The sequence below is a fragment of the Eumetopias jubatus genome, unplaced genomic scaffold, assembly GCF_037043125.1.
Source record: "Eumetopias jubatus isolate StellerSeaLion01/CBP00866 unplaced genomic scaffold, mEumJub1_p1.0 scaffold_14, whole genome shotgun sequence".
Lineage (NCBI taxonomy): Eukaryota > Metazoa > Chordata > Mammalia > Carnivora > Otariidae > Eumetopias > Eumetopias jubatus.
Genome location: NW_028274820.1, coordinates 40677769 through 40699777, shown reverse-complemented (window position 1 = coordinate 40699777; position 22009 = coordinate 40677769). Strand labels below are relative to the sequence as shown.

General features: G+C 41.8%; 1 protein-coding gene across 4 annotated transcripts in view; it reads left to right on the top strand.

Moving 5' to 3' along the window:
* The window catches only part of SLC25A13 (solute carrier family 25 member 13), a 184484-nt gene that overhangs the window by 149625 nt on the left and 12850 nt on the right, over positions 1-22009 (top strand). For all 4 annotated transcript variants that reach the window (XM_088018338.1, XM_028119853.2, XM_028119860.2 and 1 more), the window contains one exon: positions 2756-2896. In XM_088018338.1, the coding sequence (XP_087874464.1) occupies positions 2756-2896 (141 nt within the window). The remainder of the gene's footprint in view (positions 1-2755; positions 2897-22009) is intronic.

The following is a 22009-nucleotide window of genomic DNA, read 5'->3' as shown; positions in this document are numbered from 1 at the left end:
TAGAAATCCCAGCTGTAAGGAAGCCTGTCAAGCAGCCTCTCAGAATTCAGAGGGATTGTGGCGGCCGGTGCAGTGAAGTCAGGCGACCCTCAGCTCTCACTGCACATCTTAATCACGTAGGAACTGTTTTTGAAAGGGTGGTTGCAGAATTTCTTATTTGTCTGGAGTAGGATTTAGAAGTCACTACTTTTCAAAGCTCTGCAAGAGACTGTAACATGCAGCCAGGGAGGAGAACCATCACTTCAGGAGACGGGAAAAGAATCCTGTTTGGAGTCACTGCTGCGGTCCGTTTGCCATCTCCTCGAGCCTCATATGAAGTCAGGTGGTTTGACACATAGGGACTGGGGCTCGGTCTGCGCACGGGGTGCTTAGCTGCCTCCCCACCCACTGTTGGCAGTGCATGGTGAGTCTGCTTTGTGTTCCTCTGCTGCTCTTCAAGATCAGTGTACGCAAACCGCTTTCCATTCTGCCCTTGATAGAGATGCTCTCGCCCACTTCTGAGCTTTTAAAAATCAGCCTCAGACTAATTCCAACTCCGCAAATCTTTCTCAGCAGTTCTGCCCCCATATATGATTTTAAAATAAATTTCTGTTCATTTTTGCAACTCAAGAGCTTGGGTCAAGAAGCACAACCATAATTCTCACCGTGCCATTGGTGCTGTTACTTGGCCAGGTCCATTGCCTGTCTTCCTTCTGCCAAGCTTAACTCCCTTTGTGTCATGTGGAATGATGTAGGTGCAAGCCCACAAAATCCTGAAGGGCTATAGACAGGCTGTGGGTTGGTCCTCCTGCCTCCCTTCAGGTCACAGCAGTGTGGGAGCAAAGCGTGGGTCTTCTGAGCCAAAGAGAAGAGCGATGTGTGTGGACCAGAGGAACACACTGGCCTCTGGGCGTGTCGCCCCATGCTCTCCTTCCCACTTTCCCAGGGCCTTTCTGGGGCCTTTTGGTGAATCCATCCTCGGTCTTCTCCTACCAAGATTGTTTGGCTTGCCTCCTGAGAGTCACCTAGGAGAGCCGAAGGTGATGGGTGAAACAAGTAAGTGAGGAGGGGTGGCCCGTGTGGCAGCCAAGACACTGAACAATATTGCTGCCTTCAGGACAGTTGTAATGTGTGGAGAGAGGGGAAAGCTTGGTCTGTTTTTAAGAACAAGTGTGTCTTGGTTAAAATGCCAAGTTGGTAAAGGTGGAAAAGCAATTTGATTTATAGAGAATTGATGGGTGAACAGATTTCTTTGCTTTTTTTGGCTAATATGGCTATGGATATCAGATAAGTTATGCAGAGGTATTTGTTTTTCTTTATAGAAGTAATAGATGATCTGTGTAGAAGAAATACAAAATACAGCAGAAAAGAAAATAAACCACTGGTAATCCTACCATCTCAAAAGCACTATACTGGTATATTCTCCACACGATAGTAAGGGATAATGGGGGGAAAGCGGTACATGCATTTAAATGTGAGGGTTTTTACTTCCCAGTATATGTATTGAACATTTCCCACAGTATTTTTATTGGCAGCATAGTATCTCATTGCATGACATACTTAAATTCATTTAATCCACCCCTGACCATTGGATATTTACGTTGTGTCTAATTTTTATTTCCAAGTATTATAAATTATACTTCCAAGATTGTCTTTGTAGCCAGTGTTGACTAGTACTGGCCCTTTTGTGAGGGCACATACATTGGTTAATGGTGTCAGAGAATCTAGCAAGAAGTAGTTATGTATAATATTAGTCCAAATTATGCTTGTTACCATGATGGCACCAACTGAGCTATAAAATATCAGCACCGTGTCTATGGTCTAGTGTGGTAACATCACTATGTAATAAAGATTCTGAACTATACTCTGCGTCAAACTTAGTGTGGGTGAAATAAAAATTTAATGTATTTGTGACAAGGAATAACAAGTCGAAGTACAGTGGGAAAGAATGTAATTGCTTATAATAAATATAGGCTTAGCTTCAAAATAACTAGCTTAAAATTTCCCTTATAGCACACTTTAAAGATTTCCACTGATGATCTCGGAGGTGAGGCACCCAGCCACTGCTGGAATGAAATAACATACTTTGCTCAAAGTTTGGGCCGTAATTGACTTAATGCATGTTTTTACTACTTGGACATATCTTATATGAAAAGAGCAATCTATACACAGGTAATACATGAATAAAATTATAAGAATATGCAACTCCATAAAATGGTGTTTGATGATGGACCTGATTTTTTAAGAGAAGAAAAAATAGCTTTCATCTAAGTTTACATGTTCTCTGGCAATTCTTCAATCATTGCCAGAATCATGAGGCCCATCATGGGAGAACCTGTGTCTGCCCTGTCTCCTCCTATTCTGACAAGCAGGTCAGTGTCTCTTTATTTGGATACTATTTGATTTTCATTTTATTGTTGCCTTTGTGCCTTTGGCTTTGAGCCCTGTGATGGCTGCTGTTTGTGCTTCAGGGAATCTTTGTCATTTCCACCTAAGGACTTTGGTGAGGCCAGGAGACATCATGTGTCTCTGCCCTTTTCCCTCTTTCAGCCTCTGTGTGAGGGAAGTAGGACCTCAGTACCCAAAGCCTCCTTGGCAGTAACTGTATTTTGATTCAAATTCATCACTGTCTTCATTGATGGAAGAAGGATTGAAACCGCAGTCTCTTGAGGATAGAATACTATGTGCTCCACGGAGGACAGTCTCTCCCCTCTTCCTAACCCACCTTACCCTGACCCTTCTCTGGTCCTAAATCTTTACTTGTTCTCTCTTTTAGGCAGGAGGCTCCCAGGTGATTTTCACGAATCCTTTGGAAATTGTCAAGATCCGTTTGCAAGTGGCTGGAGAGATCACCACTGGTCCCCGAGTCAGTGCCCTGTCTGTCGTAAGGGACCTGGGGTTCTTTGGGATCTACAAGGTAACTTTCCTTTCAGTCAATTGTTAAGGTTGTGTGTTCATCTCCTAACTTAGCAAATGGGGTGAACTATGTAAATAAACTTCTTCTCAGCATGAAATTGATTCCTCACATTTTGGGACCTGGAGAAGACATTCTGCTTGTGGGGCGCATAGGGCGCCCTCAAAATACACTAATCACAGATGACTGTGATGTTAGTGTTGCCCAGCTACATGGCTCCTTGCAGCAACAATGGCTGGAACTTTATTTGGATTTGTTGTTAGTACAAAAACCCAATTGTCAGCACTGCCCTCTGTGAAGGAGAGATGCAAGGATCGCAGGGTACCATTTCTCAGAAGATAGGCTGAGTGCTCAGTTCAAGGAAAAGCCCAGACCAGATGGGGAATTTATTTTCTGATCCTGTATGTTCCGGCCCTATCCGTATGTATTTTTCATTTAGAAAACAGTTTTTCAGAATAATTGCAAAACCAGGCTTTCAGAAAATTCTTGAAATTTGTTAAGTCACATTCCTCTACCAAAAAGTTGAATTGGAATGTATTAGAATTAGCTCCATATATGCCCAGCTATAATGCTTTATCAAACATAAAGTGTTTACCATTTTTCAATAAGAAGGTTCAAAAAATCTTTTTCATGGCCAACTTGACTTAAGTAAACCTTTAGGAATAAGTAAACCTGAAGTCAGATGTTTACATAAAGTAGTTTTCATTTATTTCCCCATAAATAGACAAAATCCTGTCTTACAAAATTGGTATTACTCTTTTCTGTATGTACATGTCAAGAAGTATGCTGCTGAAACTCTTTGTAAGAATTTTGAATCAATGTTTTGGTCACCACTTTCTGAATCAGCCATTCACATGGTCTTGTGGAGTACATTGTGTTCATTTGTATCCCACATTGGCAAGGTGAAGCACTTTTGGACTCCGTGTGCAGTGTTGTCCCTGGAAATGTTATCCCACAGACAGATCACATTAGGGCAGTTGTTTCTTTTTTCCTATTCCCAGTTCACCCTGAGTGGATATACCTGGTCCCATATTGTGACAACCGATAGTGCTTCTGAGCGTGAACTTTCAGTGCTGGGTTTTGACATCCAACACAGTATTTGTGAGATCCTACCCCTGGGAAGACTTTTTCACCCTTTTTTTAAAACTCAAGGTTTGCAGGTGATCTTGGCAGGCATCCAGTGTTGGTAACAGTTGACGTTGTTTCAAGCAAATCTGCCCTTCCCCGAATGCTACTCTGTACGTGTCAAGGTGAAGTGATTGGAAAAGTACCCCATGACCTGAGACTTAGTTAGAATTGAATATCATGCGACCCCTTCTTTTCTGGGGTTAGTTCTAGGGGGAAAAAAACTTGCCTTATGTTTAGACATATGTGGTGTTTAGGAATAAATCTGCCGGTTCTTTAAGTAGCACTTCAAATGCTCGGTGTGTGATTGCGCCGTGGAAAACACTGTTAGAGCTGTTTCGTCTACCAAGTTATTATCCAGCTGCCCAGGAAGTAGCCGTATTGTCACAAAGCATAGCATTGATAAATCTGAAGAAAAATCATCTTCTCTTCTAAATTTTTAGGCTCTTTGCAGACTAACACGATGTGGCAGCATGTCATTCTGACAAGATGCCAAGCAGTCTTTCAGCGGGCTGTCTGGTGCAAAAGCACTTAGGTGCTATGGCAATGATTGCTATCGAAATGTCTCAAAAGATAAAATGGTAAAAACTTGTTTGCTGACACAGAAACGGAGACTGTTCAACTACCTGCAAATGATACAAGGCTGAGAGCCCTTTGCATCTTCGCTGCATTGCAAAACCGAAATTCCCTGTCCCACCCCTGCCAAGAAGCTGGGCTCCCGATTTCGCAGTTAGGAGAGCAGAGGCTGCTGAGGATGGTATCTGTGCTGACACTGAGGCTCAGAAGTGGCTCGTTTCCACTTTTGTGCTACAGTCGTTCTCCTGAAATGAGCAGGACTGCTCAAGTTTGAGCAAGAGACCTCTCCCATATAAAGTTGGTTTAATTACTAGCCTGGTGGTTTAATCTAGTTCAGAGGCATTCCACAGGGCTTGGTGCTGCCTTACAAAGCGCCGCTTTTTGGGGTATTGGTAATTACCAAGTGAAGTCACTAACACTTTGAGCTTCTGGAAACTTGATTTCTGTGCCGGAGAGTGAGTTGGCAGTCCCCTCCTTCCCACAGGTCACTGGTGTCATCAGCGACATTGGCTAAGACTGAGTCTAGACCTCACTCAGCAGAGCTCCTCTCCGCTCCATCTGCGGGGTCCTGCCCTATAGTACCCCAGCCCCCAGCCTCAGGTTTTGTTTCTGGGGAATGTCTCTCCTCCGGGCTCGCTCACCTTCCCCCACCTCTCCCTGGTCAGAAATCATTCAGCAGTTCAAGATCCGTCCTCGTCGGGGAGAGGCTTTCGCATTTCTGGGTGGTTTATGTGATTTTGTTTCAGCATGGCGCTTTTCAGTAATAAAGATTTGCTGTTTCTCCTCGTCGTTGGGTAGAAAAATGCAAACGACCTGGAGTGACCTAATACTTTAGAACTTGGTATGTGTCCCTGCAGGTGGGTCTTTAAAAAGAGATAAAGAGAACCACCGTCCTGGCTTTAGTGCGGCCTGGTAATCTACCTTCTCCTGCCCTTGGGGCTTTGGTTTGCTGTCGTTAACATGACAATGTGGGACCCAGGGGGGTGCTTGGTGAGGGGCTCTGTCTGTGTGCTTGGGCCTACTGTGTAACCTCCCCGAAATTGGACTTAACCAGTTTTTCTATTTTTCTCCTGAATTGACTTGCAAAATACCCAACTATTCTCTGACTTCCCAGTAAATGGTAATTAGAATATTTGCTTTAGAAATACATTTACAACTGAAAAGAAAAAGTGGATGTGGTAAACATTTTACATTCCTGAGGTTAGAAATAGTTTAGGCAGATATAGTGAACTCTGAAAACATAGCCCCCCCCCACCTCTTTTGGTAACACTGAGAGAGATTGAGTCCTTGTGCAGACTAGGTAGGTGATCGAAGTCAAGGCAAGATAATTAACTGCCACTGAAAGAGCTATTTGAATATAATGTAGTTTGTCGTTGTTCTTGTTGTTTTAGGTTTTGTTTTGTTTTGTTTTTTACAAAACCTGCAACATAGACTGCTTTTCCTAAGAATATATGAGGTTGTATTTCCCTTTCCCTACATAAATTTTGTTTTACCATCTAAGCCCCTGGAGCATAAGAAAAATAAATAAAATAAATTCTGTCATAGAAAAGAAAGTGGTATCCATCTTCTTTTGAGTGGTACCTTTTCCATAGGAGCCAACAGAGGGCTTTGTTGAGGGAATGGATTGCACTGTGGGAATGGAAGGAATCATCATTTCACATTAAATGGCAACACAGCTGAAAGAGGCTAAAAAGAGACTTCCTTAAGCAATGGACCAGTTCGTGTCTCTTTGAGGACAAAAACATGGTCATTGAAGCGCTGGCAATCAGGATAGCAACAAGCATTGTCGAAAACTGCTTTCAGATTGTTTAGTCACAGATTGCGCATCGGCGCTACCCTGGAAGGCGGTCACTTCGGGATGTGGGCTGTGTATCTACTGTGTTCTAACCAAAGGCATTTGTCCCACTGCATTTCACAGCGTTCACATATATTTTCATCTGCATGCATGCCTGTCATGTATGTGTGTTCGTTCATGGAGTGTATATAAATGAGTCATTGGAGCTACTGTCCATAAAATCAGAAAGCAAGTAATGATACATCGGGTACATTCTTATTTATTCTGTTAGTTGTCTCAAAGAGATGATGATAGTGTGTTTTAAAAATTAAAATACATGTTCACCGTTCAAAAAAATCAAATAATTCAGAAAGGTATGTGCGAAAGTAAGATTCTCTACCACTCCCAGTTTCCTTCTCTCTTCAAAGGATAACCACTCTTCAGGTATGTTATATATCCTTCAGAAAAGAAAACTTTTCTGTTTACATCAATATTTCTCTCTCCCTTTTTTCTCTGTACATCACATATTGTATCAATATCAGTGTTGTGTGTGTCTGTTTTACCGCAAATAGGATATTTCTAAATACACAATATTTCTTTTTTAAATTGAACTATAGTTGACACAATGTTACATGAATGTCAGGTGCATACAATATACCTTAAAGCGCTTTCCTCATTTTATTTAATAGCTGTGTAAAATTTTTTTCTTGAGTTTTTCTAAGCAGTTTCCTGTTGACAGGTGTTCATGTTGTTTCCAGTTTGGGGATATCATAAGCAATGACAAGGTGAATATCCCTGCAGTATATTTTGACATACTTTTGTGAGCATATACAAATGATAAATTCCTAGCAATGAAAATTTTTAGGTCAAGGGGCATGTGCATTGTTTTAGTGTTAATAGATTTTGTCACATTACATCAGTTTATCAACTTGAGCTTGAGAACATAGGAGTACAGAAGAATAGTTGCTCAATTCAGCAGCTTTTAAAAATATCTATTTTTTAGGAGTTCATGGCCCCACCTGAAGAAAACAATTGTCCCATCATTACTTCGGGACAGTTGTGCCATGCGAATTTTCTAACACCAAGGGCCATTCGTTACACGGTTCTGTAACCACCACGGTGCTAGTTCTCACCCTCATACTTCTCCCACATTTGTCTTTCCTCTGGGCCTCTGTGAAAGCCCCCTCATGGGTTTAATTCATTTTGATTCTTGACTCCCCTAAATCTGTTGTCCCCAGATCTGTTTAAAATGTAAATCAGATTACTTGTGAGTACACTCAACACACTCCTAATGAAAGCTGACTGTTCTGGTAGGTTTAGGATGTGGCTGTGAGGAGCCACGTCCCTGCTCAGGGTTTGGTGGGTAGAAAAAGGCAGCCATCAAGAAAACAAATCTCTGGGGGGAGGTGGGAGGGATGGCCAAACGGGTGAAGGAGAGGGGCAGGTACAGCTTCCAGTTATGGAACAAATAAGCTACAGGGCTAAAAGGCACAGCATAGGGACTAGTCCGTGATAGTGTAGCAGTGTCATAAGGTGACAGATGGTGGCTACACGGTGGTGAGCACAGCATAACATATGGAGATGTTGCACACCTGAAACTAATGTAACATTGTGTCAACTATACTCAAACCAAAAAATAATAATAATAAAAAAAAAAAACCCAAATCTCTGACATCAGGTGGTGCTAAGAACCTTGAAGAAAAAGGAGCCAGGTGAGAGTGGAGAAGGGCCAAGGCAGGATGGGATGTGGGGGAGGGGTTACATTTTAATAGGATGATCAGGGAAACCTCTTGGATGAGATGATATTTGAGCAGAAACCAGAGAAAATGAGAAATAAGTGTACCCTCCAGAGACTGTGTGTCCGGCAGCTTCCTGCTGCACTTAGAATAGAGCCACAGCTCCTTCCCTTGTGGCCCCATCTTTTCCACCCTCCGTTTTGTACTCTCCTCTGCTAGCTACCCTGGCTGCCTTTCTTTTATTCAGATATTCCAAGGTCACTCCCTCTCGCTTTTCCTTCTGCCTAAAGGCTCTTCCCTTCACGTCTTAGGTCAACAGAGGCTTGCTCAGAAAGACAGCCAGGTCACTCACTGTCCTCGTGCCTTCTTCCAGTTCTGTCCAGGGCACCCAGCACCATCTGCTGGTTTTAGATGTCGGTGTATGTGTGCTCATCTCGAGTGTACTTCGATACCAGAGACCTACCTGTTCACTGCTGCTTGTAACTGTTTCTGGCACATAAATAGACATGTGATAAATATTTGTTGGACAAATGAATGGCAAGCAAAAGCCAGGTGTTTCCACGTTATAAACAAGGATGTTAGAGCACAGAAAGTGAGTGAATTGGCAAGCAATGACCAAAGATTATGATACTGGGGACATCAAATGTAAAGAAAGCAGCTAATTATTCGAGAGCCTGCTTTCTCCTTTCTGGAGGCATCCATTCCTTCACCCAGGAAGCTCTGCCCTGGGTGCTAGGGATACAAACATAAATAAAAAAATGCATGGTTTTATAAGAAGTTTATCCTCTCGTGGGGCAGTCAGGTAAAAAGATCTTTGGAATACAGCATATGTACAGTTGAGAAGGGCTGTCAGGGGTGTGCACGGGGTCCTTGGGGAGGTGGAGCTGACTCAGTGGCAAGGTCAGGAAGGCTTTCTGAAGGGGAGGTAGCCTTAAAGGATGAGTCATCGTTCACCAGTGGAAGGCAAGACAAATGGCATGATCAGGATTGTGTTTGAAGAAGGATAATTCCATTTCAGTGTGGACAGTGCCACGTAGGGCCTTAAGACTGAGGGTGGGTGGCTTGTTAGGAGGATCTAAGCTGGGGATAGTGGGGTGGATGGATGGCATTAACCTAAAGTAGGCTGTGACAGTGGAGATAGAGGATATATTTGGGGGTTTGTTTTTGTTTTATCAGTTTAAAATTTATTTATGTTAAGTATATATGTGTGTGTGTGTGTGTGTGTGTGTGTGTGTGTGTGTGTGTATACACATACACATAGTATCAAAGCTTTATTTTCAGTGAGACGAGATATATTTGAAGGATGTTTGAGAATCAGTCTCACAAAGTCTCGGAAAGTGTGGCAAGGTGAAAAATAAAGGAAGATTAAAAGATGACTCCCGGGTTTCTGGCTTGAGCGCCTGGATAGATGGTGATACCATAAATTTTAGAATTTTCTGATATTTAAGAAGCTGCAGAAACTTTACAAGACCTTCTATCTGGTGTTACCTCTCTAATCGAGATGAAAAGCCCAAAAATCTTCGGAGATTTAACCAGGTGACTTAGTAGGCAGGGGTGGGACTGCGACAGCCTGTCTCCTGACTCCCCGTGCAGTGTTTACCTTACTCTGCCTCACTCAGTGGAGAACCAGAGCCTTGTCAGAAGGCTGGGGACCAGAAATGCTCTTCTAAAGGTCGTCACGTGTGAAGCTAGGAGAATGGGTAAGATCTCCAAGCCGATGGGGCACCAGTGATGCAACTTGGAGACCCGGCATTTAGGACACAGAAAGAAGAATAGATGGAAAAAACTAGAAGCAGCTTTCAGGCGGAGAACTGAAATGAACAGTTGTTAGGAGGAGTTGGTGGAGGGATAAAGGACAGGGGAGGGAGGAAGAGGTGAGTGGTATCAACTGCGGCAGAGACCAACCAGGATAAAGCCCGAGTAAAGGTCTTTGAACTGAAAGATGGAGGTCAGCAGTTACCTTTAAGAAATCAATTTTAAGTAGAATGGCAGAAGTAGAAACCTATATGAGAAAATATTACCAGCAACAGACCACTCAACGTAAAGGTTTTACTGTGAAAGAAAAGAAGGGAGAGAGTACAGCAACTTGAAGAGAAAGAGTGGAAGGATGTTCAGGGAGAGAGGAGGTTGAGAGATTTATTGCTTTTTTCTATTTTGTTGTGAGAACCATAGCTATCTGTAGACAGAGAGGAAAAAGAGTCACTGAAGAGAGAAGGATTTGAAGCATCTGAAGGTAGGGAGATCGAATGTGGTGCTAGGATTTCAGGAGAGGCAGTAGAGACGGAGCCCAGGCTTAGGGGAGAGAGAGAGAGAGAGAGAGAGAGAGAGAGAGAGAGAGAGAGAATGCATGCACATGCACAGTGCGCACAGGCCCACTGGAGCTCGTGCTTACGGAGTGCTTACTCTGTGCTGGGCCCCGTGCTTAAAGCTCTGTATTCTGCCATGTCATTTAATCCTTACTACAGCCGAGGAGGCAGATAGTAGTGGTTTTTTGTTTTTGTTTTGTTTTGGTGTTCTGTTGTTGTTTGGTTTGGTTTCGGTTTTGGTTTTAGCTCCAGGTTACCGCTGAGGAAAGGAAGTCTTGATGGGTTTAGGTAATTTGTCTAAGGTCACAGACCTTGTAAGTAAGTAGGAGGCTGGGTTTCTAACTCAGTCCAATCTCTCTTTGAAACCTGAGCTGTCACATAAAGATATGTTGAGCCAGCTAGGAGAGAGCACATACTGGGATAGTTGGGGGAAGTTTGACAACAAAGTTAGATGCTGAGCATAGACCGTGAGCTGCAGTTGGCAGGTTTGCTGTCCTTGTGGACAGTGAGGATGGAGGTGGAAAAAATGGCAGTGGCACTAAGCATCATGAGCCTGTGTTAGCTTACGCCAGAGCAGTTAGATTACTGCTCTTGCGAATTGTTTTCAGTACCCAGTGCTATTTTAATATGACAGATGACTCCGCTTTGCTCTGTTTTGAGTTTTTTAGAGTAAGAACATGTTAGATCTTCAGTCAGCCCTTTAAATTATAGAACTTAAAATTATTTTATCCATTGTGACGCAAGAGGGCCCTTTCATTTTTTTTTAACTCCTATATTAACCAGAATAGCAACACAAATCACATACGCTGTGCCAAAAGCCAGGTAACCTGACGGTGGAGCCATATTACTGTTCCAAGTGACATCTGTTGGTGTTCATTGAAAAATAACTTTGTGCCTTCTTGATAGCTTTGTCAAAAATATCTTCTAGGAAAATGAACATTTTGGACATCTTATCTCATTAAAAGGCAGAATTTTCAAAAATTCATAAGAGGATATCAAATACCTTGAGCGCCCAGGTTTTATATCTAATATGGTGTGAACTTGAGAATAATATTGGAAGTTTTATGATAATATCCATATTATGCTTAAAGTTTGCATAAAAAAAAACTGGAAAGAAAAGACTTTAAATCTTCCTATTCCTGTGTTTTAGGTACAGCATCTGTACAAGGAGGATAGTCATAGCACCTACATGTTCATAGGATTGTTGTCAGGATTTACGAACATAATGCATGTGAAGGACGTAGGCTAGAGATTAGCACATAGTTTGCATGATGTGTTAGTTATTAATTTTAAGTTATATAGGATATCAGCTAATGGATTCTTGCAGAAATACCTGGTTCCTTCCACTCTGCTCCAGTCCTGGGTAGTTTTTGATGTTGTGTGGTCAACAGCTGTCTCCAGGTCAGGCATTCTTCTTTGGACTTTAGAGTAGCAAATAAAAGGAGGCACCTTGAAAAATATTATTTTTATAAAACACTGTCCAAAGGAGTCGAGTGTGCTAAAAGGGGACTAGAAAAGGTCCTTAAAAATATTAGAAAATGACTACATTGTAGACCTGAAGGTAACACTGTATGTTAACTGTATTGGAATTAAAATTTTAAAACTTCATAAAGAAAATAAAAATAGAAAATATTAGAAAATGGTCACTTTTTTAAATCATTTTTCCATTTGTTCACCAAATATTTGTTGAGGGCTAACACTCTCCTAGGGGCTAGAGTTACAAAGATGAATATGGTATCATTGCCTTCAAAGTGACCAGCTCTAAGGGAGGTGAGAGACTATAACCATATAGTGCCATAGTTCTTTAATAATTAGTGCCATAAAGGTTTTTTGGGTTTTGTTTTTTTTTGGGGGGGGTTGTTTTGTTTTGTTTTTTTAATAGAGGGAGAGAGAGAATCCCAAGCCGACTTCATGCCCAGCGTGGGGCCCAACGCAGGTCTCAGTCTCACAACTCTAAGGTCATGACCTGAGCCAAAATCAAGAGTTGGACACAACCAGCTGAGCCATGCAGGCACCTCATTTTTTTTTAAATTAATTTTAGTAGGCAAAATCATTTTTTTTAAAGATTTTATTTATTTATTTGAGAGAGAGAATGAGAGATAGAGAGCACGAGAGGGAAGAGGGTCAGAGGGAGAAGCAGACTCCCCACTGAGCAGGGAGCCCGATGTGGGACTCGATCCCAGGACTCTAGGATCATGACCTGAGTCAAAGGCAGTCACTTAACCAACTGAGCCACCCAGGCGCCCTAGGCAAAATCATTTTTAAAAGAAGGAAATTCAGATATAAAAAGTATATAACAATAAAATGTTGGTCTCCTACTCCCATGTGACAGATAACCTACCTTTCCAGAGGCCAACATTTTTATCAAGTTAGTGTTTGGTTCTTTTGTTGTAAGTTTCTTTTATTTCTGTTTTCTGCTGAGTGCCTGCAGGATTAATTTTAACACAACAGTTTTTTATTTTAATTAAACTTTTGGAATGTAATATTCAGTCTTTCGTGCTTAAAAATACTGAAAATGATGCTACTAATCCATTGCTAATAGAGCGCTCTGAATATGTTTTCCAGAAATGATAGATACATTTCTGCTAATCTGTCCTTCCGTTTATCTGCTGTCTAATTGTGACTGATGTATTAATTTAAAAGGTACCCAGTTTAAGAAATGTTTTTGGCTGTAAAATTAAGGAGATACACTGTGTGACGGTCAAAACTTCCCACATGGGGTATGATCAATTTAGCAAACCAGTATAAACCTCGGATTAGGTCTTTTGCCAAATAAAAGATTGGCTCTTAGCCTGGTAAATGTAGAACTCTACTGTGATTCAGGTATGAAACCATCTAGGAGTCCTACTTTAGCTGCAAGTTGTTTAAAGACTATATTAGTTATTTCCATTTTCTGCTGCAACAGGACAGTGTGCTTTTCACTGATAATGGTAATTACCTTTATATCATCACCTTTTATTGAAGATCCTTTTGCTCAGTGTTGTACTGGGTACTTTATGCTAGTCATTGGACCTAAATTCTCATGTCATTAAGAATGTTACATTTAATAGATGAGGAATTTGAGGTACAGAGATACTAAGAACTTAACAACTAAGCGGCAGAGCAGTGATCTCAGCTCAGGTTTCTGACTCCAAAGCCTGTATTCTTTTCTTTTTTTAAAGATTTTTATTTATTTATTTGACAGAGATAGACACAGTGAAAGGAGGAACACAAGCAGGGGAGTGGGAGAGGGAGAACAAGGCTTCCCGCTGAGCAGGGAGCCTGATGCAGGGCTCGATCCCAGGACCCTGGGATCATGACCTGAGCCAAAGGCAGACGCTTAACGACTGAGCCACTCAGGCGCCCCCAAAGCCTGTATTCTTGTTCCTATAGTGTCCTGCCATTGGTGGGGAGTCGCAGAATTCAGATACAGATCCATATTAAGATGGTACTTTTTTTTTTAAGATTTTATTTATTTATCAGAGAGAGCACGAGTAGGGGGAGCTGCAGGCAGAGGGAGAAGCAGGCTTCTCCCTGCTAAGCAAGGAGCCTGATGTGGGACTCAATCCCAGGCCCCTGGAATCATGACCTGAGCTTAAGGCAGACATTTAACCAACTGAGCCACCCAGATGTCCCTAAGATGGTACATTTTGACTATGTTTTTGAATACAGTCTACTTCTTCTCTGAAAAGTCATTTTCTTCAAGAAGAGTTAGTTGCATGTAGAAAGGTGGGACATGAAGAGAATATCCAGCTCGACTAGGTGATCAGCCATAATGGTTGACAATGCAGAGAGTTGGCCTCCATTGAGTGTGCTGAAGGGGATTGGAATAAAGAGCTTTTTTCTTTCTCCTTGGACTTGGAGATCTACATCGAGGAGAAAAAGTAAAAAAGGAATTATCAGGGGCGTTGCCTGTATAATATTGCAACATTTTGAAGGAAGCTTGTAAAGGGAATGTGTCAAGAGCAAGCCAACTTGAGCATCTCCTCTTTAAGGCATTAAGTTCTCCCCATAGGGTTTCTAACCATTGCAGATAGGATATTTGAGCTGATCATCCCATTGAAAACAACTAAAAATGTTGGGTAATATACTTTAGTATATTTTGTAAAAGCCTTTTCAAATTTATGAGTTAGTAATATTCAAGCCAAAATTAGGTGAGATAAACAGAACCCTAAGGCTGGCTTTGACCTTCAAGGCATTTGCCAAACACCTGAACTTGAGCATTAATTGCTGATGTCCCAGGGGACAACCAGGTACTTCCCAGAGTGCTAAGTCTAAAAGAAAAGGGTAGAACTCAGGTGGACAAGCAAGGCACTTAGGTCATAAAATGTAAGGAGGCACTTACTCTCAGGTGCTGGCCTTGTATTGAACAGCCCTGTTACTGAGGGCATCTCCACATCTCTACTTCAGGGACCACTCTTGCCTTATCCAGTTCCTCCTGGTCCTGAAGAACTTCCTCTTCCATAAAGCTGGACCTCAAAGGGTTATATCCTCAGTGTAAGGGTAAAATTAAAATGCTCTCTTTTACCATTCTGGACTGTAAGGAAAATTGCTTTGGTTCTGGAGGGAGAGAGAAGGGAGAGGAGAAAACCCTCCCCTGGGAATAATTAGGAATTCAAGGCTTGTCTCATATAGATTTGCATGCTGAATTTATATTTCTTGGGTGATATGAAAACTCACAAGCTGGCAAAGTCTTGCACTGATAGTACCCTCAGGCACCTGACAGAAGCAAACACAAGTTCTCTCAAAAGGATCCCACCTTCACACTTGTTATGATGAGCACTGGGTATTATATGTAAATGATGAACTACTGAACTCTACTCCTGAAACCAATATTGAACTGTATGCCAACTAACTAGAATTTAAAAAAAAAAAAGCCCACCTTCAACCCAGACCTCCAAGAATTTTCATAGGTATTGTTCCAAGGAAAATGAACAGCTCATAGTCTAAAATCTCAAGTCACACAAGGAAACAAGGCACTTTAAGAAGAGAGAGCAAAAAACAATAGGCAGCATTTTAAACCTACAAAGACTTAACATTTCAAAATTATCAGAAACATAAATGAATGTTTTTATTTGTTTTAAAAAAATTAAAAGGTGAAAATATTTATAATGGTTAAAATTTAAAACTGAACATTTCAAAATTCTGGCTTTAATAACATTAAACATAGCTGAAGAGAGAATTAGTGAACTAGAACATAAGAGAATTACTCAGAACAGAGAGACAGAGAGATTGAGACACAGAGGAAAGTATGAGATGGTCTAATAGGTATAAAAGAAAACCAGAAGGAAGGGAGAGATGATGTCTAAAAATTCCCTGGAACTATTAAACAGCTGTCAGTCCTTAGATTCAAGAAGCACAACAAATCGCAAGTGGGATAAATAAAAATAATCCAGACTAAACCTGTGCCAGTGAAACTGCTGAATACCAGGGCTAAAAGACAGTTCACAGATGGCCAGAGAGAAGAGCAGGTGCCCCCTGAGGAGAATGGTTGAACTGACAACCAGCTTAAAAACTGGAACAGTAAAAGCCAGAAGACATCGGCCAGTGTTTTCAGTGTGTGGAGGAAAAACCTTTCAACCCAGAATTCTATACCCTGTAAAAACGTCTTCCAGGAACAGGGACAAAATAAAGACCTTGTTTAGACTAGCAAAACTCAAAATGCATTATCACTAACAGGCCCTAAAGGAAATTCTAGAATGTACGTCAGGCGGAAGGAAAGTCCTCCAGATGACAGCTTGGAGATGCAGCAAGGAATGAGGAACAAAGAAAGTGGTCAATGTTTAGTCTAAATAGCATTGTGTGAATTTAAATATATGTGTGATTGGTAATTACAATGCTTCATGTTTTTAAAGCTATAATTAAAGTACATGACAATAATATGGGGGGGTTGTTAAAATGTAAGTTGTATAAAAGGCATGTATTATACAGGAGGAAGGTAAAGATAACAAAGTACGTATATTAGAATTTCCAGGGAATAAACGCTTAGAGTAAAAACAGACTGTGAACCTTGCAAATAGATAGCGGGGAGACGTCAGAAGAAACAAGACAAGAAAGGAAAGGAAAATTGAAAAGGTGGGACATGTTTTATAGATTCGTGTTGTGAAGGTGACGTGCTCAGAGACTACAATTCCATGTAAAAAAAACTCTCTGCCACTTACTGGATTTCCAGCCTGTCTAAATACGAGCATCACTGATGGCAAAGCAGCATATGATAGAACAGTAGAGAACTAGAACCAAACACAGGAGTGGCATTTCCTACAAAAAAACCCTTGAGTCACCAAGATGCTTTGGTTAGAATTGCAGTGAAATTAAGGAGAATCCAATATCCTGAAAGTCCCCGGGCTAAAGAAACTAAATAATAGGTTTTGATATTTCATATTCAAATTGAAGTAATTTCAATGTCACTGATACCAAGTCTCCAATTGTTGGCTGGGTCATTTGGTTTTAACACCAGTGACACAGTCCCATAACAGGTCTTGGCACCAGTGCTATTTCTCAGCAAGATACTGAAACTCACCCTGTTCAAATCCCAGGCACGTGGGCCTCACTCTCCCTTGACTGGGCAGGAGAGGTGCTGCCAGACTATGTATACAAGGGTTAACTCACTTGGGAGAAAGCAAGAGGAATGCTAAAGATCAAGACCTGACATGCTGCCCATTGTTTGTAGCTCCAGGATCAAAATATACAATTATACATGCCAAATAAATTCTAAACCTATAAGGTAGGAAAGGAGGGGTGGCTCTGACTACAGGTGCCAGAAGCATTAAATAACCTCCTCAGACAAGGTGTACCACTGTTGTCTTGAATGTTGCAGGTCCCTCGGTCTGGCATTTTCCCCCATGCTAGACAATGTGCATTCACTGCAGGAGTCTCTGTTAAGCCTCCGTCTCCCAGACCTGCTGGCTCCTGGTGCCCGGCCCTGACACAGAGGTGCCTTTGTGAGTGTAATTACCTTCCCCTGTATTAGAAATACTCTGTTTGGGGCTGTGGTTGCAGGTACAGCTAGAAGAAGCAGGAATTAGCATGCAAAAAGACCTGCACTGGCCCCTGACTCCTTTATCAGCAATCATTCTTAAGGCTTGTTTTTTGTTCCTCACATTGATTGGGGAGGTGTGATACCATCCAAGATGCGGAGCTTTAAAAGAAGAAAAAAGAGACGTTGGAGATAGCAGTGTGTGTGTGTGTGTGTGTGTGTGTGTGTGTGTGTCTGTCAGAGAGAGAGAGACATACAAATCCTGTTGTGTTCTGTCTTTTGACAATTTCGTGTGTGTGTGTGTGTGTGTGTGTGTGTGTGTGTCTGTCTGTCAGAGAGAGAGAGACATACAAATCCTGTTGTGTTCTGTCTTTTGACAATTTCATGCCTGATAGCAGTGTGTGTGTGTGTCAGAGAGAGAGAGAGAGATACAAATCCTGTTGTGTTCTGTCTTTTGACAACTTCATGCCTGACAGAGCTGCCAGAGTAAACTTGAGTGGATGATTCCAGCAACTTAAGAACTAATTAAGCTCCCTTGGGCATTTCACAGTGTCCACATCAAAAAAAGCGTGAGAAGCAGAAGACATAATTCTTTTGCCACGGCGGTACTGTGGCCCGAGTCTCTGAGCCTCAGTGGCCCATGCTGACTGTAGACGATTAACCGGAGGTTAAGTGAGACCAAGCCTTGAAGTTTTCCTGGACTTCTAAAATAGAATGATGACGAGAGGCCTTAGAATGATACAGAATAGGAATGGAGCCAGAGTGGAGAATTAAACTAGATTTGAGTTTATTTATATATAGGTCTCCCCTGAGATGCTTTTTATTGTTCCTGTCTGTTATTAGTGGGCCTTTTGTTAAAAAGGAAATAAAAAAACAATAATTTTCCCTCTTTGGAGAAAGTGCTTTAATGAATAGTAAGAGATTAGATGATTGCATTTTGCATTTATAAATTTGCCCCAAGTGATTTTACTATGTGTATGGAAGAAATGCAGGGCCAACCAGAGAATGTCTGAGGCCAGAGTTGCCCAGAGAACCAGTGAGAAAGACTTAAGGCAGGAAAATGTGGGGATTTTCTTATAGGGCAAGAACATTTAAAGATTTATTTTAGGTGGCACACACTTTGTAATTTATTAATTTTTTAATGGCCAAAGTAATCATTTCTGTGTTGCTGACGCAGGCTCTTGGGAGCATGGAATGTTGCCCTTGATTATAAAGCTGCCTGTTCAGAATGGCTGATCGCTTAGGAAAGATCAGACGTGGGGCAAGTAGATTTCAAGTCAGAACGGTTCCGTGTTGTGATGTCGGACTGGAGAATGGGTATTCACCATGAAATGAAGGATTTATCAGGGAATCTGGGAGAGAAACATTCTCACTATTGGAACTTTAAAAGCCTTTTTCACATCCTGCTTCCCTTTTCATTGTGCTGGAGCCACAGGTCAGGTGTTGCCTGAGGCAGCCTTACAAATTGGCACCTGCCTTTGTGCCTTAGACCTGAAGAAAGGAGTTGGGAAAAAGAAGGCGGGGGGGGGGGGGGGGGGGGGGAGGGGGGGGGGACGGGGACGTAAGAAGTTTTTTTCTCCAACCTTTTGCAAACATTAGCTCTCCTTGGGAATTGGGCTTTGATGCCTGGGGTGTGAGAGGTCAGGGGCGCGCCCTGACTCCAGAGAGTGATTTGCTGCAGGGAGATGCCTGAGCAGGTGCCAGGAGAGCCAGGGACATCCACACCTCCTCGTTGCCACCATCTTGACGTTGGTAGTGCGGGTGACACCTCCTCGGGACTTTCGTGGTTTTTCCACCATTTATTCCTAAGCTAGCCCCTGGCCCCACAGGTTTTCTTTCTTCCTTGGCTTTTCCTTCTCCCTTTTCTCAGATAATCAGAAAACTGTGACCTCTTTCATGGTCCAATCTTACCTCTAACGAGGATAGATTACTTGACATTGTCTGATTTCAGGTAGGAAAAATATATCTTCCTGACCCATTTTTCCTGTGGTGTTTCACAGTGCAGCTCTGCTTTTTCCTTAGATTTTTTTTTTTTTTTGTATGTTTGCTCACTTGTGTTTTGATCAGCCCATTTTTTCTTCTCAGGCATCAGGAATGTTTTCAAACATCTTTTTAAGCATGTTGCACCCCTTACTAGACATGTGTTCTCACACAGATACAGGGTTTATTGTCCTGATTTCAGGACAGGAGGGAGCTTTCCTTCTTGGGAAAACCCAGCTGCTGCTTCCCGTGGCCTTACTCTCCGGTGTCACAGAGAGGTTTCTAATTTCACATCACATCTTCCTGTGGCCTTCTGATCAACTTGAAGCCACATAAGCATCAGAGAGGCTCAGAGCTGTCTTTCTCTCCTTTTTTTAAAATTTTCATATTCCAATACAAAATCATCAACTATTTTTCCCTTAGCTCTTTTGTATTGTTCCCAACAAATTATAGATCTCTGAAAATACCAAAAGCTTGGCTTTGGTTTCTAATATATATCTCCAAGAAATGAGTTCGTTTTCCATGTAGGAGCCTGACAGTGTATCCCAAAGCCTCTTGTTAATCTTTTTAATTGTGTGTTGTTGTTGTTTCTGTGTGACTTGGCAGAGTCAAATCAGTGTCACCAGAACATGCCTTAGGCCCAGCTGATAGCCAGAGATTTTGCTGAGTGTTCTCTAGACCCTGGTTCCTGGCCCCTGGGTGCTTACTCTCTGAAATAGGCAACATTGATACAGGCAGATAGAAGAGCATGAAGAAAATCAGAACAGCATTGAGAAAGTGCAGACAGTGTGGAGCTGTATGGAATTCACTCCCTGTCTGCCCTCCAGTTAAAGAATCTTCCGTGGGAAGGGTGGTATTTGGGCTTTAAATGAAGAGGTGATATTCCAGGAGTCGATGTTCCCAGCTTAGCAATCGTCAAGGTAGTTGCGGGGTATACCTGGATTGATCAGATGGATGGGGCATTGAGCAGCTTTACCTGAGAGGAACCAGGCTGACCAAGGAGAGGAATATGGGAAAGTGAAGTCATTACAAAGTTTTGAGAAGGGTGAGGATACGGGGCCTAATTCACAGGACAGCTAAGACCAAAGATGGCCATAGAGTTTTGCAAACAACAAATAGAAATGAAATTTAGGCAAAATGGCTAAGTAATGAAGGAGATGTTAAACCATACCAGTCCCTACCCCCGCACCCCACCCCCAACAGAAAACCCACAAAACCATACACCATGAATTTAAGGAGAAGAAAAGGGTAACTGAGAACCACAGAATGATGGTCTCACGTATGGAACACTTACTGCTACTACTGTTGAAGGAAATGCTCCAAAAACATTTTTGGGGTACAGTTGTAGTGGTTATCCCTGGCTGGTGAAGATTAAGCAATTTAAATTTTTAATGCTTTTCTGTATTGTCTGTGATGAGCAGTTAATATTTTATAATCAAGGGGGAGAAAACATTTTAAAGGAAAACTATTACCAGCAAAAAAATAGACTGAAGTTTGGCTCTTGGGTGTGAAGATTTGGGAGAAGAGGTTAAAAGTAAACACTAATAGATTTAGTAAAAAGCGAGATTTGTGGGAGGAAGAACTGTATCAGCCTAAAAAATTACTCCAAAGAGATCTGTTTAGAAAGCCAGTAATATGGCAGTGTTTCTTTTACTATATAGAGGGAGTTGTGCATGAAGAAGATTTCACTGATCTTCATTTGAATTGGTTCTTTGGCATCTAATTTGAATATCTCCTGAACAGAGTCTGCCCTGTGAGTAGAGGGCTAACAGCACTTACAGGAAGGTCTGGAGGCAAATGAGGCAAAGGAAGTAAAAATAGTGAAACAGCTGGGTGAGGGTCTTGCCCGCCTACATTAACTGATCATAAGGGAAGGACTGGATGCTGTGCATGGATCCTGTCATTCTACTGTACTTTTCCCCCTTGAAAAAGTGTGTGTGTGTGTGTGTGTGTGTGTGTGTGTGTGTGTGTGTGTAGGGGGGTGGGGGGAATTGAGAGTCCTTTCCTGCGTTTTGGACCTATCTCTGGTCTGCCTCCAAGGATGTCTCCTGAGCAAGCCATTAGTGTGGCCCTTAATAAATGTGCAGTTGATAGATTAATAATCATTCTGGGCATCCGTTTGTACATATATATAAAAGAGGAATTTGGGTGTGGTGGATTTTGTGGTTCTTCTTTTCACTTAGGTATTTAACAGTTTGGGGGTAGACAAGTTACAGAAGTGTGGGTCAATTGGCAGTACATGATGTAGATCTGCCCCCCCGCCTTTTTTTTGAATATCTATACAGAATGGACAGAGGTATCTTAACACAACCATGGGTAAGTTGACTGAGGAAGAACGAGCATGACAGAATCCAGATTCTAAGCATTTGTTCTAGTTATAGGATGGGCCAAGCTAGGATGAAGTTTACTAGGATGAAACAAAGCCCTGCTTATGTTACTTACTTAAGGCAACTAATTAACTTACAGTATCCCTAGGTTAATGGCAATTTGTATTAAAAAGACTAGGGGTTTTATTACCCACAGTCTCAGTGTGAGTCAGGAGTGTAATGATGGTGTCAGAAAGCCAAGGCTATAGTAACAGATGTGTAGTGTTAGGAACTTTGACAGAATGGAGCCTAGCTTCAGGCAAAAATCCCCGAGATCCAGCATCATTCAACCTTACTA